General features: G+C 43.0%; 1 protein-coding gene across 1 annotated transcript in view; it reads left to right on the top strand.

Annotated features, from left to right (window-relative positions):
- Positions 1-26,460, top strand: part of ITIH3 (inter-alpha-trypsin inhibitor heavy chain 3) — a 401,722-nt gene that overhangs the window by 79,533 nt on the left and 295,729 nt on the right. Inside the window, exon 3 of the mRNA XM_063940620.1 lies at positions 12,977-13,143. Coding sequence (XP_063796690.1) covers positions 12,977-13,143 — 167 coding nt within the window. The remainder of the gene's footprint in view (positions 1-12,976; positions 13,144-26,460) is intronic.

Consider the following 26,460-nt stretch of genomic DNA (forward strand, 5'->3'; position numbering starts at 1 on the left):
GCAACGAAAGGTACTACCTCCAGGTTAGAGGCACAGCAATGGGGACGGCTTGTGCCCCCACGTATGCTGGCCTCTACCTGGGGTGGTGGGAACGTGAGCTGGTCTTTCAAGACAGTCACGAGGAATACACAAATCATATTATACTGTACTTGAGATATAATGATGACATCCTCATCCTATGGGATGGAGATAAAGCTCTATTGAATGAATTTATTGATGTCCTCAATAGGAACGATCTTAACCTGAGACTCACAGGTGAAACCAGTCAGAAAACAATCAACTTTTTGGATCTCACAATCAACATTGAAGAAGATGGCTCAATATCAACAGATATGTATTGAAAGAAAACGGCAACAAATAGTATCCTACACTCAAGTAGTTCACATTTGCCAGCCACTATTCGGGCCATTCCAAAGGGGGAACTTCTCCGAACTAAGCATAACTGCTCTGATGTAGCTAGATATTCCATGAGAGAACAACAGCTGGCAGAAAGACTGAAGCAAAGGGGATACAGAAATTGGCTAATAAAAACTGCCAAACGAGACGTTAAAACATACACCAGGGATTCTCTGTTGGTACCCAAAATAAGAACCCCAAAAGAAGAGCCTGTAAGATTTAGAAGTACCTTCAACAACAAATGGAAGGAAATCAACTGTATCTTACAAAAACACTGGTCAGTACTGACAGTTGATGAGGACCTTAAGCACATATTACCACAAAAGGTCCAGAGCAGTTGGAAAAGGACGCGCAATTTAAAAGATATCATGGTGAGGAGTCACTTACCATCTTTGAAAAAACCACTACACCAAAAAAAGGGTTCCTTCTGCTGCAGATAATGCAAAGCATGTCAGAATATGACAACTAGAACGAACTACAATGATGCCTATGGTAGGAAGTGGGACATAGAGAGCTATATCGACTGTACCACATCAGGGGTAGTTTATCAACTAATATGCCCCTGTAATAAGGTATATATTGGCAAGACCATAAGACAACTTAAGGTGAGACTGCTAGAACATGTGGGTACCATAAGAAACGCGAAGCAGGATAAAGCTAAGTTCAAATCTCTCACTCCTATTGCCAGCCATTTTTTAAGGCATCATGACGGTCTTGCTAAGGGCCTGCAAGCATTTGGTATGAGACATTTTGAGACAGGGATCCGTGGTGGTGACATTGATGGAGACTTATTGAGATTTGAGTGCAAAATGATATTCCTGATGGATAGTTTGCACCCGAAGGGTTTAAACGATGGTAATAGCTGCTTACCTTTCTTGTGATCTGCTCGTACTTTCAATTTTTAACATGGAAAATGTACTTCCTGGCAACCTTATGAATCATTTTACTTTGGCTTTAAATCCATGTGAAACTTTAGTGGTTCAGCTTCTATACTTACCATGTCCAATTATTTTCCCTATGTGCAATCTGCAAAAATTACCTAATATGTACTAAGGGTCTGTTTTGACCTTAGATGAGTTTATCTCTTTTTTCTTCTTTTTTCTTTTCCTCCTTGTGAAACGTAGTCATTCTTTTGTTTTCATAGAGGATATATTTAATAATCCTTTTATGCATTTATGTATGTCCGAGAATATACATATACATTGTAGAGAAAAATATACCTGTGTGTGGCCATTGATGGGACTCCGATTATTGGCCTCTTTACTTAATTTTCCTTGTATCCGAGTCCGAAGAGATGACGTTATGTCCACAATCAAATGTATTTAGAAGCATTCTTATCACCTTCCCCTTCCTCTCTTTTTTAAATTTTATTTATATACCATCATCATATATTTGGAATTTTTTCCATATTAGTTACATCTAGAAAGTATAATTTCTACTATTCTCAGTAACTCAAGCAATGGAATTAGAACTAATCATTAGAATAGGGAACCAATAATTATAATCAAAATGGGAAGGAGAGGTTCTCCTATAAACAAGTTCCCCCTTATCCATTAACGGGTAACAATAAATATGACTGTATGTTAAAAGGAGGATATCATTTTACATACGCCATATGTAGTTAATAAGGTAAAATAGTAATTAGATACATTTTATAATTCATTGGATTAAGTTAAATTGCGGTTTAATGGACACATCTTTGTTCACCATCACTTTTAGTTTGTATTTTTCACACGTCTTTATTCACATTTACAACCATACACTCGCTCCTTGCACAATTTCACTTTGAGTAATTCCATTATTACCTCTCACTTATTCTCCTTATTATTGTAAAATTTTAATGAATTGTCTTCCTTTCTGAGACCTACGTCTCATTCTGTAAAAATTAGGGTATTGACACTAATAGTATACTTACCTTTAATCACATTATCAGCAACATCTATCACATGATAAGATTTATTATTTATCATAGATTACTCACTTAACCCTTCCATTTTTGTTTTCTGTCAACCCAATTTCAGGTCATTTCACTTAATTTTTCACCTTCATTCTATCATCACTATTCCATCTTTTGCTTGCATCACTATACACACATATATACGTTGTGTAATATGATTTTATTACAGTCAAGTGATATTGTGACATATCAACCCGTAATCCATCAACACTATGCGATATGTTCATGCATGGCAGAAGGGGTATTCTCCCATTCTCTTAATGATAAATTAAAAACAAAAGATAACTGACTTGTTATTACTATTACATTTTGCAAACATCAATAGAAGTTTACTGGGGACAGTAGATTGCCACCGGTTTTTGTGTAGGCGGTGGTGCGCTCTAATGGGAATGCGAGCGCTACGCTTATACCGGCGTGTGATTGGTTTATAACCATCACGTGACTTTGTGTCGATCGACCATGCGTTCCACCGGGACTTCCTGTATATGAGGAGTGCGGTTCACCGGAGCCTATGACGTACAACAGATCATGTGACGGTGGTTGAAGTTTGGGATAGGTGGAATGCTCTGGTAAATGGACTCAGGATTGGACAATCGGGTTCGCCTTGTCAAAGCAATTGCGAAACGTGCACGTCGGCGTTTCCGAACGGTGCTGACAAGCCCGCTGGTACTGACCACAATTGCAAAAAATATGCTCTAAAAAACTTATAAGATAGTGTGGATAGATGAGAAATGGAAGAGATAGAAATGTTATGTAGGCAATGTTAAGTAGGGACCATGTAAATGTCAGATTAGCGTAGTTAATATATTAAGGACCTAGAGAGCACTGAGTGTCTGATATGGGGACCAGCTGGTTAATTACCATAATAGACGACAATGAAACCTATATGAGTACCAGTATTTTCAGGGACCAGAATTGATTAGGCAATAGCGAACCATTAGGAATCTTTAGAGCAGAACACAGGTGTGAGGCAAAAATTAATTTTATTTGGCCCATTGAATAATACCAAAAAGTACGGTTAAGATTCAATTATTGTTGGTGCAGGTTAGAATACCTTGCACAGCTGGCCGCTTTGCCTCAATTTAGGATTTCCGTGATATGTGCTAGATCCTTTCATTATAGCCTTTACCCATTAATACCAGCGGGGCACGGCTCCTTTGATACGGATAATATTATCTCAATACTATCCACTAGCACACACATGGTGTGGGACACGTTGATTCCCAAATAATGGTACACACAGACCAGCAGTAATATCACAAGAATCGGCTGGGAGTGTGTAACCCGCTATAATAAAGATACGTTTATCTGGTAAAAATAACCATATAGGGCGTTTCTTTGGTATAAATTGAACAGGATCTTAGTGAAATCCTTTTATATCTATTGTAGTCCCAGTTACCAAGTTCTAGGCTGACAGTACCGCTAGTTAAAGAGCCTGCAGTCTGAATATATGGTGCCATCAAACAATTTGTACAAGTACAAGTGGCTACTAACAAATTTCAAGCACATGTGTTATGCATTGTTAGATATAGAGCCCGTAGTATGAATTCATACATTTAGGATCCCACCAATTAATTGATATAAGCACAAGTGCCCTCTAATAAACCTGAAGCATATATATTAAATGATAAGACAGGTCCACCGCTTATGATTTGAATTTTCTTTCATTTATACACGGTATAGTAATCACTGTATATAGGACCAGAATTGGGGATATTCTCTCCAAATCCCATATTTCAATAACTGTTATTGGGATATAGTCTCCCACCATATCTAGTGGCGGGCAATTTCTAGCCTGTATGATTGTGGATCACATCCTGTATATAATAAACCCTACAATATTAATGGGGAACCAGGATGTGGCAGAATTGTGGCAATTACCTATAATTAAATATCTACATTCACAATTATCCACTAGATTTGTGGAAAGGTGAAAAATGGACCATCCTGCATAATTGACGGGACCTATCGTTATACATAACAGTCGAAGTCCTAGATACTTAGGGATCGATAGTAATGCCGATTGTGACAATCAGTTGTGCTCCTGTTATATATGTCTGATAACAGGAGGGTGTAACAGGGTCCGCTGTCAGCAGTAAGGGGTCCAGATAACCACATTGAAGGGAGCTTATAGTATTTAATCCTACATACAGTTACCGTGTATTATTCACGATCCACAAAACTAAGATGCAATTAATTGAGCAGATAAATCAGGCATTGTGAATCAGTTTTTATTTGCACCAGTGAATTTATTCACGGAATTTACACAAATTTGCACACATTTTTTCACATTTATGTTTCTCAATTGCAATATTTTAAAATGGTACTAATAAAAGTTATTTTTTAATAAAACTAGTTATTCACAGTAAATGTAGATACATTTCTTTCTCTCTCCTTAAGTGCGCCAACAAAGAGACAACCTTTCTCTGTCCTGTGTTGTTCTGTAATTTATTGTCTGTGGTAGCACCCCCTATGATGAATGGTGATACAATTTCCTTATAATCATAAAATTTGGGGAAACTTTCACTCAAACTAAAAATGTTAAAAAAAAAATTCTAGTGCAGAGGACATCCCTATCCCTCATTTTCCTTATGTACACAAATAAATTTGGTCAATGCTTTGTTGAGTTGGGTGAATGTATCTTTAGGCGGGATCAATGGGATCATCTGCAATATATCTAAAAACTGTGGAAAGGTTATAATTTTATATAAATGGCAATGGCCAGTGTATGTCAAAGGGAGGTGAGCCTATTTAGAGAAATCCGTATAAGTCCTGGCAAGAAGGGATGAAAAATTTAAGGTGTATAGTTTTGAGGGATGAATAGGGACTTTTATAGCGAGATAGGTGATATTATCATCTGACGTCCAGTGAAAGGGGAACGAAGTACCCCAGCCAGTTTTGGCAGAGGGAAAAAGGCCAAAGCTTCCATTTTCGAATAGTTAATTTTAAACCCAGACACTAATTCAAAGGAATTCAAAATGGAAAGCAAATGGGGCAGTCCCGCACAGGGGTTACTAAAATAAAGCAAGATGTCATTGGCAAATGCCAAGAATTTATTTTCTAGATGGTTCAATTTAATTCCATGCCATCTATCTTCCTTTAAAAAATGCATTAAAATGTGGTCTAATGCCAAGTTGAACAAAAGCGGGGAGAGGGGACAGCCTTGCCTGGTGCCACGATGCAATGTAAAATAACGGGTGTTATGGGCATTAATTGTCAAATAAGCTAGTGGTTGGTGGTAAAGGGTGTGAAACACATGTAAAAAGTCCGGGCCAAATTCCTGATGTTGAAGAATTCTACTTAAGTGCGCCCAGGAGACCCTGTCAAAGGCCTTATCGGCGTCACAACTAAGGACTATATTTCCCGTCTCCCGAGAGTTATGTGTCTTAATAATAGCCACCAACAATGAGCAGACATTACGAACTGAATGTCTGTTACAAAGAAAACCTGTCTGTGCAGGATGTAATAATTTAGGCAAAACCAACTGGACGCGGGAAGCAAGAATTTTAGTAAAAATCTTTGAAATCTTGATTCAAGAGGGAAATCGGTCTATACAAAGAAACTAAGGTAGAGTCTTTATTCGGCTTGGGTAGAACAATTACCCTGGCGGTATTAAATCAAGAGGGGCCGAATGACCTGTAAGGATTGATTTATAGAATCTAGAGGGATGTTCCCGAACGTGTGGGGAGACAAGTTTGTAGTATGCGGCAGAAAGGCCATCTGGACCTAGGGCCTTCCCATTAGGTAAAGATTTAATTACCATCTCCAACTCTGCATCTATGATGGGAGAACTAAGAAGTTCTGTTTCATCATCAGAAAGGGTAGGGAGGCCTGCCTGAGTTAAGAAGTCCAGGCCCTTGACGGGCTGATCAGGGGGTGCAGTGTAGAGGGTTTCAAAAAAATTAAAGAAAAACATCACGAATTGTTTCCGGAGTCAGTGCTAGGGAGCCCATGCCAGTTCGAATGGACGTGATGTGTTTAGGGGTCGAGGAGGCTTTCACTAAGTTAGCTAACAATTTCCCGGTGCGATTACCCCATTGGAAATATTTATTAGATTGGAATGATAAGAATAGTTTAGCCTGCTCAGCACAATGGGTGTCATGGATCGACTTGGCATCCTTGTATAATAGTCGATTAGATTCAGAAGGATAAACTAGCAATTGCGAGTATGTTGAGGTAACTGTGAGTGTTGCATGGGACAATCTGGCCTGGAAATGTTTTTCATAGTAGCGACATAGGATAATATGTGGCCCCCGAAGGACCGGTTTTGAAGCCTGCCAAAAAAAGATTTATATCACCCATATGTACACTATTATCTTGGGCATAGTTAAGAAAGGATTAGGTTAAGTAAAGTTTAAAATCATCCGAGGAGGCTAGGTAGTTTGGGAAGCACCAATTATGAGAATATGGATGAGGCGTCGATAGGGTAAGGGTAATGGGGCATGATCAGATAAGAGGATGTGAGCTATGGTCGAGTCTGTGACTCTATGAATCAATGAACCAGAGAGCAACCAATAATCTAAACGAGAAAATACATTATGTGGATGGGAGAAAAAGGTGTATTCCCTAGAGTCAGGCTGTAAGAACCTCCAAGGGTCCATAAGTTGTAATGTGTCTCGCAATAATGATAAGGTGGATGGGGCGGATCTACGGGAGCCAGTCTGCCTGGGCCCACCTGACATATCGAGGGAAGGGTCAAATACTACATTTAAGTCACCCCCCAAAACTAAAGAACCTTCCATCCAACCATGTAGGTTAACAAAGAGGGTAGAAAAAAAGGCCACATTCAGCCCTGTGGGGGTGTAAATACATGCTAAGGTAAACCGTTCCCGTTCAATATCCACCTTCAAAAATAAAAATCTCCCATCAGGATCAGTCCATTCATCCATAATATCATATTAATTAAGAGCATCACTCCCCTAGTTTTCGTAGTGTAAGAGGCACATTTATATCCACCAATCCAATTATCCCGCACTACGTTCAGGTCAGTGAGCCGCCAATGCATCTCTTGTAAAAACGCCACATCGGGGCGAAATTTTTTGAGATGACTTAGAATTTTCTTCCGCTTAATTGGGGTGTTCAACCCTGCCACATTCCAAGAGACCAGCTTAAGAGAAGTCTTCGATTTGTCCGTGAGGACAGCAGTATCAGAAGACCTCAACATCATCCAACACCCAGTCTGTTGGAACATGGAAGGGGAAGCCATAAGGATGCATCCGTCCACCTGTCCCAGTGAGCAGGGGAGGGACCAAAGATAACCAGCAAAAAGAAATACAAAAAGTAAACCAGAAAAACAAGACATAATACAATACATGTATGTCTCCCGTATCTTGAAGAGGTGATCTGTCCGTCCATCCAGGGGCTCTGCCCCGGTGTAAAATTAAAATAATAAAAGCTAAAAACAAAAAGCCTAATATAATTGTAAAAAATATTGTTTTTAGTTTGTACTGTACCCCAGTGTACTATTCAATTTTTATTTATTTTCATAAGTACTGTGGCACTGACGGTCAGACCGCAGTATTTATTTCATACTCATACATGTATTATGCGACGCTGTGAAGCTAAACCGCCGGTGCGTGATTTAAAAAAAATATACATATTTTGGACTCATTTGTGCGACACTGTAACTGCAGTGTGTGATATAAAAAATAATATATATATTTTGATTAAAATTCATATTTTGTCCTGAGTCATCCCAGTATACATCCAGTATGCAGCTGCTCCATCCATCTAGGAGTGTTATGTCAGTCCACCCAAAATAAAATACTTTTTTTCTTTATATTTTGCTCTGTATTATCCCAGTATACATCCAGGCATGTTCTGTCCATTTCAGGATGCTGTGTCCATAGCTCATATTCTTATGTTATAACTTATTGTCCTATTTTCATAATTATTCTTGTCACCACATTGTGATTAATTCTACGGTAATTAATATTATTAATAATAATTATAAATTAAATTAATATATCTAACCTTCTGCATGTCACAGATATATTTGAGGAACAGAAGAACTAGATACAAAATAAGTTTAAATCATGATTACAGCATCTAAAGTATTGTCTTTTTTTATTCTTCTTTGCCTAATTCATCTTTTTGCGAACTGAAATCTGGAGCCTTGCCTAATGTGTAATTTTTTTTAAATACAATAGTTTAAAAAAAAATATTTTGTGCTGTGTCATCCCAGTATAAATCCAGGGACTGCAGCTGCTCGCATCCATCTAGGGGTGTTTTGTCAGTTGTCAGTCCAGCCAAAATCAAATACATTTTTTAAAGATATTTTGTGCTGTATCCTCCCATTATACATCCGGGCGTGCTCCGTCCATTTCAGGGTGCCGTGTCCGTAGCTCATATTCTTGTTATAACTTATTATCCTATTTTCATAATTCTTCTTATCACTATGTTGTGATTAATTCAAATTAATATTATTAATAAATAATTATAAATTAACTAATAGTAAATGAATATAACCTTTTGCATGTTAGAGATATCTTTGAAGAACAGAAGAACTTGATCCTAATTAAAAAATTATTTTAACATGATTACAACATTTAAAAATATATTAACTACCACATGTTTGCTGCCCACTGCTTTCGCTTAGCTTAGTCATACAGCTACCTCGGTGCAACCTTTTGGCCTAAATGAATAAAAACAATATTGTGAGCTGTGAGGTGTTCAGAATAGACTGGAAATGAGTACAAATGAATGTTATTGGGGTTAATAATACTGTAGGAACATAAACACCCCCCAAATTCTGTTATTTTAGCTGATTTTATGATTCTTTTAAAAAAAATCCAGGTCCAAAACCAAAACCCGCAAGGGCAGTTTTGGCAAAACCAATACAGATCCAAAACACAAAGGAGTTTCAGATCCAAAACCAAAACACAAAACTCGAAAAACTGCCCGGCGCACACCTCTAGTATAAAGTGACACAGTGCACCTATGTTAAAAATTGACATATAAAATTATACATGAAATCATACAAGAGGTGATTGGGTACATAGCTAGTACCAATGGTTAAGGTAAACTAAAACATATTGCACTGAACTTTATAAACATATGCATGTAAACACTTTCAAAATGTTCCAGTACCGAGTATAAATTAATGTTATTGGGGTTAATAATACTGTAGGAACATAAACACCCCCCAAATTCTGTTATTTTAGCTGATTTTATGATTCTTTAAAAAAAATCCAGGTCCAAAACCAAAACCCGCAAGGGCAGTTTTGGCAAAACCAATACAGATCCAAAACACAAAGGCATTTCAGATCCAAAACCAAAACACAAAACTCGAAAAACTGCCAGCGCACACCTCTAGTATAAAGCGACACAGTGCACATATGTTAAAAATTTACATATAAAATTATACATAAAATCATACAAGAGGTGATTGGGTACATAGCTAGTACCAATGGTTAAGGTATAGTAAAACATATTGCACTGAACTTTGTAAATATATGCATGTAAACACTTTCAAAATGTTCCAGTACCGGTGATTATACCACATATAAAGTGCAAAAACAAATGGGAACACCTGGCTCATACCGTTTAGTGCATGTGGTGTGTGCCTTGATGTAAAAAGGTTCCTGGTAGGCAGCCCAGCAACACACCACAAGCTTGTCCCAAAATGGAGATGGGTACAACGGGAGTCCAGAAGCCCAAAGTCCAGCTATCGGCACAACGTGTTTCAGATGTGTACCATCCTTTCTCAAGTGCATATAACTATAAGTGTCCTGGGGCAGTATTTAAAGCCCAAATCCAGAAATCCCCATTTCCCGTGGTTTGCGTCCCACCACAAAACCTGAATCGGAAGTATGCATCAACCGCCCACATTAAGCAGCGGAAGTTAGCAGCTATTTGCTCAAACGTTTTGCTTTCCACTGCAGGAGTGAGATCCGGAAGTGTGCATCCCATCAGCTGTATTTTACTGGAAGTGTGCGCACATAACCTGTTTAGACCTGTAACCTTGTCACTAGCTATCGCAGCTTGCATCCCACCGGAGGAAATGCGTTCCATTATCCATCGGAGGACTTGTATAGTGAAGATGTGTATATTTCTCATTTTCTGTTGTCCAAATAGTTAATTCTTGTTATTCAGAGGTATTGAAATTATGTTTATATTGTATATTCAAAATATTATGAGGATTTAACAATGAAGGATATACTTCTTGATTACAAGTTGCCTATATCTAACATGGTATTTTGTATTGCCATGGAGTCCTTCCCTCACAGCAACATTGTAATCACTTTTGTCCAGTCATCCATTGAGAACATGTCGAATAAAAAAGATATAAAGGTTAGAATTAAAATAAACAACATATTATATAAATTTAATTCAAGAACCATTTCAATTCAAAATCTGAATTTAGGACCTTATTCAGTAAGGATTGTAAATTCTGCTAAACAGCAGAATTTACAATCCTTTTGTTCACATGCTGGGGGCCACCCATCGCAGGGCAAGGCCGTCCAGCATGCAAACTCCCGCCCAGCGATGCGATAACGCTGAAATTGCGATTGAGCTGCAATTTCAGCTTGTTCACTGAAATTGTTGATGCTTCCTGCCGATGCACCGTGGCTGCGACGGCCGGAGGCCCGCCACCATTTTTCTGATCGCAGCGGCTGCGTGTGACGACACGCAGCTGCCCCAATTATGCCCATGCCACACACCCCATTCACGCAACAATGCCTGCATTTTGACAATGCTGCCCCCGCAACACTCCGTCTCCACCTTGGAAAAGGATCGTTGACACCCCGCTAATGCCTCTGCCTGCCAATCAGGCAGAGGCGTTCGCATTTAATGCGTGTCACCCGCATTAAACGTGGGCACATGCACAGGACAGAATCTGCACATGTTTCTGCGGGACAAACGTAGAAATTACGGTTGGATCGCGAATTGCGATCCATCCTGAATTAGGCCATTAGGGACCAGAGTATTCAAAGAGTGTATCCATTCCATTTCTTTTTTTGCTAAACGTACCTCGACATCTTTGGATCTACAAGATTCTTATATTTGTTCTATACTGATGTGTCGTTTAATATTATTCACAGTTCTTGAGTGCTGTCTTAAAATGATTTGATAATGGATAACTCAACTGTCCCTTTCTTATATTACAGGTATACACATGTTCTGCCATGCGGGTTTTGTGGTAGTTTTGCCTATATAAAACAACCCTATTAAATAGATTATATTTCTAGAGTGACGTGTTATACGACTGTTATTATTGTATTTTTTACTGTTAACTTCGAAGGTTGTAGTGTTCCTGGAGTTATGAGAATTATTAGTAGATCGGCACATGAGACATGAACTGCATCTGTGGAATCCTTTCATCCTTTCACTAATGGGTTTTGATTCAGTTGAAGTGCTTTTCACAAGTCTGTCCTTAAGTGATGGGGCTCATCTATAAATGTATTTGGTTGTTTTTTTGGGAGATGCCCTTTTAAAATTGGATCTTCCTGTAAAACCCTCCAGTTCTTACATATGCTTTTCTCTAATACTTTAAAATGAGATCCATGTTGGCTGATAAGGCCCACTCAAAATTAGAGTTGTCTTTTTGGGTTTTCTCTTTCTCCTTTAAAAGGTCTTCCCTTTTTGTTTTCTTCACTTTCTCTTTAGCTCTGAGATGGTATCTAAAGAATAGCCCTTATTTTCAAACTGTTTACTGATGGTACTGATCTCTTCTTCACATACAGTCTCTTCTGTGCAATTACGCTTTATCCTTCACTTAACTGGCATGGTCAGATTTCATGCAACTGCGCCACCCCACCCTGTCCCTCCGTTTTTGACGAGGAGATCCGTTCTGCAGATGTGCATAATATAATGTTTAAATATTTTTAAAAATACTTTTTCAACTTTATTAAATAAAATACATTTTACAAAAGAATGTTGTTAACGCTTTTGAAGGGAAAAAATCGTCAGTTAAGTGGTTAAATTGGCCTAGGGTGGGATATTCCCTCCAGCCACTTTTGATGGTGCTGGCTTTGTAATATCAATATATGAATTAGTACCAGTTTCTTTTCTAAAAATACTTGTATATAAAAAATAATTTTTAATGTAAATATTCAAATCTAAAAAAGCAACTGCTTCTTTGCTTGTTTGAAATGTTAAAACAATATTAAAATCATTCTTGTTAAGGGACGTGCAAAAAGACTGCAAATACTTTTCACCCCTCCAGATGAAAAACACATCTAAGATCCGGTGCCTAGCCCCGCTATGGGAGTGCACAAAGATGCTCCCATTTTAGTGAATGTGGCGCATGCGCATCACGGACGTGTGCGCGGCCCAGATGCTGCGATGGGCGCGCCCAGGCACAGACGGAGCCACAATCTGCATGGCTCCATCTGTAGCAGTTGATTAGTTGCCATCGGCAACTTCTCCACTTCTCTCACTTCATACATTGCAGTTTTAACATGATTGTCCCCTCCAGCTTATACAGCTGTCAGTTATCATAGGATTCAGGCAAGTTCCCAGTGAGGTCTTTCTGGACCTGGCAAACATAAGAAAAGATAGTGAATTGTTGCAATTATAAAGTAAAAACCTTCCCAATTTATACAAAAAGATGACTGTCCCGAAACTTCTGCATATGGTAATAAATTGCTCCAATTTATTTAACTGTTTTGTGTTATGCAGACGGTGGATGACATAGAAGTCTACAGTATAGATATCAAGAGTAAAGTGATATTACGCTTTGCCCATAATGTCATCACAAGCAGAGCTGTTAATCGGGCCAACATATCAAAGGAAGTCTTGTTTGATGTGGATCTGCCAAAATCAGCTTTTATAACTAATTTCAGCATGTAAGTACTGCAAATGTCTTATACACTGTATCTGTATGTGTGTAAGTTTGTGTTTACTACAATCATAGTTAAATGTAATAGGTTTATTTACATAAAAGCTATTTGACCAGGCCTGCACTGACATCACTGGAGCCAATAGGAATATAACTTTTGATGCCCTAAAACCATACTTACCTACTCTCCCGGATGCCCAGGAAAGGCCGACTGTCCTGGCAGCTTGATGATGTGATTCGCACATAGAGGATGCTGGGGACTCCGTAAGGACCATGGGGTATAGACAGGCTCCGCAGGAGACATGGGCACTCTAAAGACTTTAGATGGGTGTGCACTGGCTCCTCCCTCTATGCCCCTCCTCCAGACCTCAGTTAGAGAACTGTGCCCAGAGGAGACGGACAGTACGAGGAAAGGATTTTTGTTAATCTAAGGGCAAGATACATACCCAGCCCACACCATCCACACCGTACAACTTGGAACATACGAACCAGTTAACAGTATGAAACAAAACAGCATCAGCCAGACACTGATCAAAACCGTAACATAACCCTTATGTAAGCAATAACTATATACAAGTCTTGCAGAATTTAGTCCGCACTGGGACCGGCGCCCAGCATCCTCTACGGATTAGAAGAAAAAGATTTACCGGTAGGTTTAAAATCTTATTTTCTCTTACGTCCTAGAGGATGCTGGGGACTCCGTAAGGACCATGGGGATTATACCAAAGCTCCAGACCGGGCGGGAGAGTGCGGATGACTCTGCAGCACCGATTGAGCAAACATGAGGTCCTCATCAGCCAAGGTATCAAACTTGTAGAATTTAGCAAAAGTGTTTGAACCCGACCAAGTAGACGCTCGGCAAAGTTGCAATGCCGAGACACCTCGGGCAGCCGCCGAAGAAGAGCCCACCTTCCTAGTGGAATGGTCCTTTACCGAATTTGGTACCGGCAATCCAGCCGTAGAATGAGCCTGCTGGATCGTGTTACAGATCCAGCGAGCAATAGTCTGCTTAGAAGCAGGAGCGCCAACTTTGTTGGCCGCATACAGGACAAACAGTCCCCCAGGCCCTTTGGAGAGACAGAGAGAGAGAGTATGCCAGCACACACCAAGCGCCACCGGACACTGGAATAAAATCCCAGTCAGTACAGCGCTTTTATATAAATATACTCACTGCACCAAATAAATGTGCCCCCCCCCTCTTTTTTGCCCTCTGTTCATGTGTTCAGCAGGGGAGAGCCCGGGGAGCCAGCTTCTCTGCAGTGTGCTGTGGAGAAAATGGCGCTGGTTAGTGCTGAGGGGTCAAGCTCCCCCCCCTCAACTCCTTATACTGGTGTTTTTTTTTGCAATATACAGCCTCCGCAGTATATATCTCTGCCAGTGTCCCTAGAGGTTTCATAATTGCTGCCCGCCCCCCCTGCGCCCTGCACCCATACAGTGCCACCAGTGTGTGTGCGGGAGCAATGGTACCTCATTGAAGATCTGAAGTCTTCAGCCACCTTTGAAGTCTTCTTTCTTCTCATACTCACCCGGCTTCTATCTTCCGGCTCTGTGAGGAGGACGGCGGCGCAGCTCCGGGACGAACGGCGAGGGTGAGACCTGCGTTCCGACCCTCTGGAGCTAATGGTGTCCAGTAGCCTAAGAAGCAGAGCCTATCATTTAAGTAGGTCTGCTTCTCTCTCCTCAGTCCCACGATGCAGGGAGCCTGTTGCCAGCAGTGCTCCCTGAAAATAAAAAACCTAACAAAAATCTTTTACAGAGAAACTCAGTAGAGCTCCCCTGCAGTGCACCCAGTCTCCTCTGGGCACAGGATCTAACTGAGGTCTGGAGGAGGGGCATAGAGGGAGGAGCCAGTGCACACCCATCTAAAGTCTTTAGAGTGCCCATGTCTCCTGCGGAGCCCGTCTTTACCCCATGGTCCTTCGGAGTCCCCAGCATCCTCTAGGACGTAAGAGAAACTTGGCTCCTACAATATAGTGACACACAGTAGAATTTCCTCCAATTCTTACCGGACTTCGGAGGTACTACAGTAGCTATGCACCTGCAATCTCGCAGCTCTCTCATGCTGTGCAGCAAGCATTTTCTTAAAAACTGCAAGTTCCATCAACCCCTGTTGTCTGGGACCAGACTAGTATAAATGATGCCTGATGCAGCTCCTATGAGACCAGCTGCTATGGATGGACAGAGGAAAAGGAGTCCGGCAGGGAGGTGGCACGCTGCCTGTGAGGAGAGGAGTAGAAAGAGACTTCATGATGCATGGATCTAAAGAGAGCAATCAGTCCCACCAAGGTGAGTATGATTCTAATGTATTTTAGCCAGGGCATTCTCTATCTCTCTCCCTACTCTCTCTTTTCCATTTCCCACATTCCTCCCCGCTCTCTCTCTATTCCCCCTCATCTCTCTCTCCTATTTCCTCTTATTCCTTCTCTCTATCTCTAATTTCTCCCTATTCCTTCTCTCTCTCATTTATGTTTCCCCTTCCTCCATTCCTTCTTTCTCTCTCTCTCTCTCTCTCTCTCTCTCTCTCTCTCTTCCATCCCCTTCCCATTTCTTCTCTCAATGTCTTCTCTCTTTCACTCCCCCATTTCCATTTGCCCCTGTTCCTTCCTTCTTTCTCTCTTTCTTTCTTTCTTTCTTTCTTTCTTTCTTTCTTTCTTTCTTTCTTTCTTTCTTTCTTTCTTCTCCCCTTATTCCTCTTATCTCCCCATCTCCCCATTTTCAAACTCTCTTCCATTTCCCACTATTCATCCAATCTCTCGCTCTCTTTTTCTTTCATCTTCCCATATACCTCCTCTCTCTCTCTGTTTCTCATCTCCTCCTATTCATCCTCTCTCATCTCCCATTTCTCTCTCTTTCATCTCCTCCTATTCTTCCCCTCTCTCTCTCATTTCCTCCTATTCCTCCTCTCCCTCTCTCCTATTCCCCCCTATTCCTCCTCTATCTCCCATCTCTCCCCATTCCTCCTATCTACTGCCTACCCATATCCCTCCTCTCTCAATGATTTCCCTACCTATTTTGTCATTCCCAGTGCCCCACTATTTCTGATGGCAGCGCTGGTGGCATTGCATAGCATGGAGTGGGAGCCACCATGCTGCAGTCGTGTCATCATGCCCCCACTCACTTGGCCACTGCATGCCCCCGGCAACCTCCCACCAGGCTACCATAAGGCTTGTCACATGACTCACAGATTTGCTGACATTTCTTTTATAGACAGAATCTTTTGAATTCAATTAAACTTGTAGACATAATATAAACAAGCAATTTCTAATACACTACATATTCAGAAAATGTTACTTCACATTTATTGACAGGTCTGCTGTAATGTATAAGTGAGATACATTGGGGGTCATTCCGAGTTGTTCGCTCGCAAGCGGATTTTAGCAGATTTGCTCATGCTAAGCCGCCGCCTACTGGGAGTGAATCTTAGCATCTTAAAATTGCGAACGATGTATTCGCAATATTGCGATTACACACCTCGTAGCAGTTTCTGAGTAGCTCCACACTTACTCGGCATCTGCGATCATTTCAGTGCTTGTCGTTCCTGGTTTGACGTCACAAACACACCCAGCGTTCGCCCAGACACTCCCCCGTTTCTCCGGCCGCTCCTGCATTTTTTCCGGAAACGGTAGTGTTTTTTCCCACACGCCCATAAAACGGCCTGTTTTCGCCCAGTAACACCCATTTCCTGTCAATCACATTACGATCGCCAGAACGATGAAAAAGCCGTGAGTAAAATTCCTAACTGCATAGCAAATTTACTTGGCGCAGTCGCAGTGCGGACATTGCGCATGCGCATTAAGTGGAAAATCGCTGCGATGCGAAGATTTTTACCGAGCGAACAACTCGGAATGACCCCCATTGTACATACAAATGTATAAATGTACTAGTTACCAGCCCGACAGAACAACATAACAGTAATGCCAACGCAGCCAGCTGTGCATGATCGAGCGGAGCAACACTTGAATTGCTCATCTAGGGGCTGCCGGTGCACAAAACACTTGAATTCCCCCATAGAGGTGAACATTTTATTATATAGGATAAGTAAGATACAATGCTTTGAATGTACATTTTTTTAAAGCTGTCATTTTTTTGTACCATTTTAATATGAATCTGTTCTTCTCTAATTTAGTCTTCCCGTTGCAAATTCTCTTTGTATTAGAGGCTTCAAGTCTCTCAACTGAAGCACAATCTATTTTCATCACTCTAATATAATGTACAAGAGATGGTAACCAGACTTTTTAGATTTAGATTTATAATATATATATATATATATATATATATAATATATCTATCTATCTATCTATCTATCTATCTATCTATCTATCTATCTATCTATCTATCTATCTATCTATCTATCTATCTATCTATATTGTGACAAGAACACTGGGATAGTGTTTGAGGGCAGGTATATTTGTCCCAGGTTCTTGTCTTACATGTTTTAGAAAATGTTAACTTCTAGGAAAAATGCTTTTTGTTTTGTCTGAACCTTTTCAGTTTGCTGTAAAAGCTGGGTAAAGGCTCTGAGAGAGAGATAAGGCGAGTTCTAGACATTGGGCCCAGTTCGGGTCTTTGGCCTCACAGAGGGCTAATCAGGGTTTCAGCTGTGTAAGAGTGTTATAGTGCTTCTAACATGATTAGTATGGGCAGACTGCCTGGGAAGGCTGGAGGATCTGTGTGTGAGAGACACGCTTTCTGATGCAAGTAAGCTATACAGTATGTACTGACGAACTCTGTGTTTTGTTTAGTGACAGTTAGGAATATCTTATGTTTAGTTAGTGCCGGACAGGCAAGGTATTTTTATTTTGGGGTTTGTTTTATTTTCTGTTTCAATAAAACTGGCCGGGGTCAGTTGTACCAGCAACTGGACTTGTGTTGTTCCTCAGCTGCTGCGTGCGGCCATATTCCCCAGGAAAAGGCGCCTTGCACCCCTACAGTGTTACAACTTGGTGGAGAATGCGAGCACACCGTTCTGCGCATAAGTGAAAGCAGCAGCTTTGTGAGGCCTGCAGAAAACGGTGGTTTATGCAGATACAGCCCAGTGTGAAGTTACTGAGACTCACCCCTGAGGGTTTGATATATGTCTTGGGTGAAAGCAGCTACAAAGCCGCCTGAAAAATCTGTCGACATGGAGGATCTGCTTAAAGCCTTGCTGCAAGCTACAGCGGCTCAGCAGGAGGCCAACCGACAGCAGCAGGTGGCAATGGAGGAAAATAGGAGACAACAGCAGGTGGCAATGGAGGAAAATAGGAGACAACAGCAGGTGGCAATGGAGGAAAATTGGAGACTACAGCAGGAGGCCAACAGACAGCAGCAGGTGGCAATGGAGGAAAATATAAGACAGCAGCAGGTGGCAATGGAGGAAAATAAGAGACAACAGCAGGCAGTTGTTGATGAACTTTACAGGCAACAGCGTCAGGATAGAGAGGCCTTAGCAGAAGTGGTGCAGAGACTTGCAGCTCGGGTTGGAGATGTGGCCGTCAGTGCTCCAACCAGCTCTAGTTCTATACGGGCCAGTCACTTCCTGCAGAAAATGACAGAGGCTGATGATGTGGAGGCCTATCTGACCACGTTTGAAAGGACTGCCGAGCGTGAGAACTGGCCGAAAGCACAGTGGGCCAGTCTGCTGGCACCTTTCCTGTCAGGTGAGCCCCAAAAAGCTTACTTTGATTTAAGCCCTGCTGAGGCTCGGGACTATGATAAACTAAAGACTGAGATCCTGACCCGCCTGGGAGTCACGCTGTCAGTACGAGCACAACGGGTGCACCGTTGGCTGTACGCCATGGAGAAGCCTCCGCGCTCCCAGATGCACGACCTTATTCAGCTAACAAAAAAATGGCTACAGCCAGAGACATTAACTGGTCCCCAGATGGTGGAAAGAGTCGTCATGGACCGCTACTTGAGATCTTTGCCCATGGTCCTGCGCAAGTGGGTGAGCCATGGAAACCCGGGTACTGCTGACCAATTAGTGGACATGGTAGAGAGGTATTTGGCAGCAGAGGAACTACTGATGACCACCCAGCAACCCATAGATCCTCGACAGCGCCCTTCAGTAAAGACTGGTAAGACTGTTCCGTGGGAAAACGTTGCTGGGCGGTTAAGAGAACGCAAGGCTGGAGATACTGTAAACACTGGCCCTGGAGACAGGCCAATGGGGCTAGAACGGTCTATGCTGCCCAAACGGGTTGATAATCGTGTGGTTAAATGTTTTAGGTGTGGTATGCCAGGTCATGTTATTGCCAATTGCCCAGTCACGCAAGAACCCATGCAATGTGATGCTGCCTTTGAATGTCGCAGAATGTCTTTCTTTGCTAGGTTAGCCTGTACTGTGGTACCTTCACCTGAGCTGGAAAAACAAATGTGTGATGTGTTCTTAGAGGGTAACCGGGTAGAGGCCTTGCTAGATTCAGGAAGTTTAGTTACCCTCGTGAAAGCTGGGTTAGTGAACCCCTTAAAGGTCCAGCAAATACCTATTGGGGTAACTTGCATACATGGGGATACCCAACATTATGCCACTGCTGAGGTGAATATAGAAACTTGTTGTGGGTCAGCAATGGTTAAAGTGGGACTGGTCCCTACCTTGGTGCATGAGGCCATAATAGGGAGGGATTTTCCTCATTTTTGGAAACTGTGGGAATCACGGTTATCAACAGATGTGAGAAGTAAAAAGCCAGTTGATAATACCGGTGATTTTATGGATGTACGTGGGTCTTCGGAACTTTCTGGCCCTTTGCCTTTTGCTAGTTTGGCTGGGGAAGTGACAGATGGGGAGTCCAGTGAGGACCCTCTTGCCGGGAACAGAGACATAGTAGTTAGAACTGAAAGCGTGCCTGACCTGGAGGTAAAGAAGGATCTGTTTGCGTCTGAACAGTTAAAGGATCCTACCTTAATAAAGGCTAGAGAGAATGTTAAGATTGTTAATGGGGAACCTGTGGTACCAGGTGACAGGGTTACGTATCCCCACATGGCCATCTGTAATGAGCTCTTGTACCACATTGTCAAAAGGGGTGAGGATGTGGTGGAACAGCTGGTAGTTCCCCAGCCTTATCGGAGAACGGTACTAGATTTAGCTCATAGTCACGTTACCGCAGGACATTTAGGGGCAGAAAAAACCACTGAAAGAGTTTTACAAAGGTTCTTTTGGCCAGGGGTTTATAAAGAAGTGTCTGAATATTGTTCTTCCTGTCCTGAATGCCAGTATCATGCCCCTAGACCCCATTTCAGGAGCCCACTAGTTCCCATGCCTATTATAGAGGTCCCGTTTGACAGAATAGCCATGGATCTCGTGGGGCCCTTGTTAAAGTCTGCTCGGGGCCATCAGTATATCCTGGTAATTATGGACTATGCCACTCGATATCCTGAGGCTGTCCCTTTACGCACTATCACAACCAAGGCGATAGCTAGGGAGCTGGTGCAGGTATTTAGTAGAGTGGGAATACCAAAAGAAATTTTGACTGACCAAGGTACTCCATTTATGTCAAGGATCATGAAAGAGTTGTGCAAGTTATTTAAGGTCACTCACCTCAGGACGTCCATCTACCATCCCCAAACTGACGGGTTGGTGGAAAGGTTTAATAAAACATTAAAAAGTATGTTAAAAAAGGTTGTTGAGAGAGATGGGAAAAACTGGGATTGTTTGTTGCCCTACTTGTTAATGGCCATCAGAGAAGTTCCTCAGTCCTCTACGGGGTTTTCTCCATTTGATTTGTTGTATGGTAGACACCCCAGAGGGCTGTTGGATATTGCCAAAGAGACGTGGGAAGGACAGCCCACTCCTTATAGAAGCGTTATTGAGCATGTAACACAAATGCAGGATAGGATTGCAGCCGTGGTACCTGTTGTCAGAGAGCACATGGAACAGGCCCAAAGTGCTCAACAGAGGGTCTATAACCGGAGTGCCAAGATACGGGAATTTGCTCCTGGCGATAGAGTTCTTGTTTTGGTACCCACTGTGGAAAGCAAATTCCTAGCTAAATGGCAGGGTCCATTTGAGATTAGGGAAAAAGTGAATGAGGTTAATTACAAAGTATACCAGCCGGGAAAGAGAAAACCCGAACAGATCTACCATGTTAACTTAATCAAACCCTGGAAAGATAGGTTGTCTCTGTCAGCGGAGCCTTGCCCTTCGGTGTCTTCACCCCGGTTGCTTCCCGCAGTGAAGGTGTCAGAGACATTATCAGCTGATCAGAACAATCAGGTTAAAGAATTTCTCATCCAAAATAGGGAGGTATTTTCAGAGCTGCCTGGCCGAACGACCATAATAAAACATGACATTGTCACAGAACCAGGGGTCAGGGTTCATTTAAAGCCATATAGGATTCCTGAAGCTCAGCGAGAAGCTATTTCTAAGGAAGTTAAAACCATGTTAGAACTGGGAGTCATAGAGGAGTCTAACAGTGAGTGGTCCAGTCCCATAGTGCTCATCCCGAAGCCCGACGGTAGCATACGCTTCTGTAATGACTTTCGTAAGTTAAATGAGGTGTCCAAGTTTGACGCATACCCCATGCCCCGTGTGGATGAGCTTGTAGAAAGGCTGGGAACAGCCAGGTTTCTCACCACATTGGACCTGACCAAAGGTTACTGGCAAATACCTTTATCTGATAGCGCCAAAGAAAAAACAGCCTTTTCGGTTCCGGAGGGGCTGTACCAGTATAAGATGTTACCCTTTGGGTTGCATGGGGCTCCAGCAACCTTTCAACGGGCGATGGATAAAATTTTGAGGCCCCATAGAAAATATGCAGCTGCCTATTTGGATGATGTGGTAATTCACAGTACAGACTGGGGGTCCCATTTGGTTAAAGTACAAGCAGTACTGGACTCAATCAGAGAGGCAGGGTTAACTGCTAACCCAAAGAAGTGCTGCCTCGCAATGGAGGAGGTCAAATACTTGGGCTTCACCATAGGCAGAGGTCTGATTAGGCCCCAATTGAATAAAGTTGATGCTATTCAAAACTGGCCTCGTCCAGTGAATAAAAAACAGGTAAGGGCTTTTTTGGGAATTACTGGGTACTATAGACGGTTTATTCCTAATTTTGCGACCACAGCGGTGCCGTTGTCAGACCTTACCAAAGGGAAGCAGTCAAATGTGGTGAAATGGAACCCTGATGCAGAAAAGGCGTTCCAAGCGTTAAAAGTGGCTTTGTGTTCACAACCGGTGTTGATAACACCAGATTTTTCAAAAGAATTTGTGGTACAGACAGATGCCTCAGAGGTAGGGATAGGTGCTGTGCTGTCCCAAACCAGAGATGGGGACGAACACCCTATCATTTATTTGAGTAGGAAACTCAATGAGCATGAAAAAAGGTATGCCATTGTGGAAAAGGAGGCTTTGGCCATTAAGTGGGCACTAGATACCTTGAGATATTACCTCTTGGGTAGACAATTCAGACTAGTGACAGACCATGCCCCTTTAAAATGGATGTATGTAAATAGAGGCAAGAATGCTCGTGTAACTAGATGGTTTCTAGCGTTGCAGGACTTTAAGTTTACTGTCGAACATAGACCGGGAACACAATTGACCAACGCAGATGCATTGTCTCGCATCTTCTGTTTGGGGGCTACAAGTGTTCCGGCCCCTAGGTCGAAACAGGGGAGGGGGATATGTGACAAGAACACTGGGATAGTGTTTGAGGGCAGGTATATTTGTCCCAGGTTCTTGTCTTACATGTTTTAGAAAATGTTAACTTCTAGGAAAAATGCTTTTTGTTTTGTCTGAACCTTTTCAGTTTGCTGTAAAAGCTGGGAAAAGGCTCTGAGAGAGAGATAAGGCGAGTTCTAGACATTGGGCCCAGTTCGGGTCTTTGGCCTCACAGAGGGCTAATCAGGGTTTCAGCTGTGTAAGAGTGTTATAGTGCTTCTAACATGATTAGTATGGGCAGACTGCCTGGGAAGGCTGGAGGATCTGTGTGTGAGAGACACGCTTTCTGATGCAAGTAAGCTATACAGTATGTACTGACGAACTCTGTGTTTTGTTTAGTGACAGTTAGGAATATCTTATGTTTAGTTAGTGCCGGACAGGCAAGGTATTTTTATTTTGGGGTTTGTTTTATTTTCTGTTTCAATAAAACTGGCCGGGGTCAGTTGTACCAGCAACTGGACTTGTGTTGTTCCTCAGCTGCTGCGTGCGGCCATATTCCCCAGGAAAAGGCGCCTTGCACCCCTACAGTGTTACAATATATACAGTTCAAAATGTCCACACACGTATATTCCTTAGTCAGCAACAGTGTGGTGCTCCACTAAAACACAAAGGATCAAAAATACAATCGTTGAGAGTAGTCACTCACTTTTCAGAATGAAAACATTTTGCGTGTAGCGGAAAACAATAGTCCATTTATTACTTACAGACCATGTTTTTAAAGTGCAAATGTGCAAAAAAGTTTGGATTGGATATAGCATTGGTAGAATACTATTTCTCTAGCGTCCTAGTGGATGCTGGGGACTCCGTAAGGACCATGGGGAATAGACGGGCTCCGCAGGAGACTGGGCACTCTAAGAAAGATTTAGTACTACTTGTGTGCACTGGCTCCTCCCTCTATGTCCCTCCTCCAGACCTCAGTTAGAATCTGTGCCCGGCCAGAGCTGGGTGCTTTTAGTGGGCTCTCCTGAGCTTGCTAATAAGAAAGTATTTTAGTTAGGTTTTTTATTTTCAGAGAGCTTCTGCTGGCAACAGACTCTCTGCTACGAGGGACTGAGGGGAGAGAAGCAAACCTACTAACTGCGGCTAGGTTGCGCTTCTTAGGCTACTGGACACCATTAGCTCCAGAAGGATCGAACACAGGTACCTAACCTTGATCGTCCGTTCCCGGAGCCGCGCCGCCATCCCCCTCCCACATTACACCCACACACTCCGGTCACTGTAGGGTGTAGGGCGCAGGGGGGGGGGGGGGGCCCTGGGCAGCAATTAGGATGCCTCCTGGCAAAAGCAGCATATATACAGTTGGACACTCTTATATGCAGAGGCGTAAGTAGGGTTTTCGGAGCCCAGGGCAAGATGGAAAATGGCGCCCCCCCCCCAATAAAAAAAAACACACCAAAAGAAGTATGTGCGCGCGCCGAAAAATGGGCGTGGTCACACACCAGAAGGGGTGTGGCTACGCTCCAGAAGGGGTGTGTCCACTGAAAATGGCCCACAGTGCCAGTTACATTGCCCCACGGTGCCGGATACATGCCCCACGGTGCCGGATACATGCCCCACTCAGTGCCAGATACATTGCCCCACAGTGCCAGTTGCATTGCCCCACATTGCCGGATACAATGCCCCACAGTGCCAGTTACATGCCCCACAGTGCCAGTTACATTGCCCCACAGTGCCAGTTACATTGCCCCACTCAGTGCCAGTTACATGCCCCACTCAGTGCCAGTTACATTGCCCCACTCAGTGCCAGTTACATTGCCCCACTCAGTGCCAGTTACATTGCCCCACTCAGTGCCAGTTACATTGCCCCACTCAGTGCCAGTTACATGCCTCACTCAGTGCCAGTTACATGCCCCACAGTGCCAGTTACATTGCCCCACTCAGTGCCAGTTACATGCCCCACAGTGCCAGATACATGCCCCCCGTGCCGCCGCCGCCGGACCCCCCCCCCCCCCGTTACTCACCTCACCGGTCGCTGGAGTGGCTTCTTGTTGTGAGGGGAGGAGAGCGCAGCGCAGCGCCTCTCCTTCCCCTCGCTGCTCCAGGTCTCCGGCGGCTCTCTGGCGCCGGTTCGCTAGCCAATCAGAGCTCGCCGACCGGCAGGCAATCAGGAGCCGGTCCGCAAGCTCTGATTGGCTAGCGCTGGAGACCGGACACGGCAGCGCTGCTGGCAGTGCTGCTAGTGCTCCCAGCGGCTGTGAGGGGAGGGAGAGACGCTGCGCTCTCCTCCCCTCACATTTAGGGTTAACGGGGGCGAGTGGGGCATGATGACCTGGACGCCGGTGGCGCCCCCCTCTCCTGGGCCTGCCAGGGCACCCAGGGCACGTGCCCCACTCGCCCTACCCTAATTACGCCTCTGGTTATATGCATGAGCCCCTGCCATTAATCTTACACAAAATCGCGGGACAGAAGCCCGCCACTGAGGGGGCGGGGCCTTCTTCCTCAGCACTCACCAGCGCCATTTTCTCTCCACAGATCCGCTGAAAAAAGCTCCCCAGGCTCTTCCCTGCCCGATAGAGAGGGTGAAAAAGAGAGGGGGGGCACATAAATTTGGCGTAAAAACAATATATACAGCAGCTACTGGGTTAACACTAAGTTACTGTGTGATTCCTGGGTCATCTAGCGCTGGGGTGTGTGCTGGCATACTCTCTCTCTGTCTCTCCAAAGGGCCTTATGGGGGAATTGTCTTCAAATAGAGCATCCCCTGTGTGTGTGGTGTGTCGGTAAGTGTATGTCGACATGTCTGAGGTAAAAGGCTCCCCTAAGTAGGAGATGGAGCAAATATGTGTGTGAGAGGGTGTCTCCGTCGACAACGCAGACACCTGTTTGGATATGTGTAAGTGCTGAGGTGAATTTATTGCACGAAAGATTAGAGAACAGACAGGGAATCTACCCATGTCTGTCCCTGTGTCACAGAGACCTTCAGAGTCTCACAATGCTCACTATCCAAAATAATAAACACTGATATCGACACGGAGTGTGACTCCAGTGTCGACTATGATAATGCAAAGTTACAGCCAAGATGGCTGAACGGTATTCAATATATGATTATTGTAATAAAAGATGATTTGCATATCACTGATGACTCATCTGTCCCTGACACAAGGGTACACATGTTAAGGGGAAGAAAGCTAAGGTAAATTTCCCTCCTCTCATGAGGAAAAAGAGCGTGAATCTCTAGACAAGAGACTGCAGATTCCCACAAAAGATTCTCAGGCAGTATCCTTTCCCCACTAGGGCCAGGATGTGTTGGGAATCTTCCCCTAGGGTGTCCTGTTTGCACAGAAGGTAGCACTAGCTATTCTCAGGGATCCTGCAGATAGCGTGCACATTCTAGTATACTACTCAGACCGGCGATTGTGTCGGCATGGGTTTATAGCGCTGTGGCAGCGTGGACAGGTACCTTATCAGCAGAGATTGAGACCCTAGTATGCATATATATATATATATATATATATATATATATATATATATATATATGTATTATATTAAGGCTGAATCGAACAAACGGAATTCTCCCATAGGGAACTTCTGAGATGGGGGCATGGTGTTTGAGGGGCTACACCTCAAAAGTGATTAGACGTACTGAGCTGAAATTTGTCATGGATGCGTAGAATCGTCACCCGGTGCTGCATGCCAAATTTCAGGGTAAAATTATAAAAAATGAGGAATTGGGAGTAACCTAAAGTTCCAACT

Source organism: Pseudophryne corroboree, chromosome 9, assembly GCF_028390025.1.
Source record: "Pseudophryne corroboree isolate aPseCor3 chromosome 9, aPseCor3.hap2, whole genome shotgun sequence".
In the NCBI taxonomy this organism is placed as follows: domain Eukaryota; kingdom Metazoa; phylum Chordata; class Amphibia; order Anura; family Myobatrachidae; genus Pseudophryne; species Pseudophryne corroboree.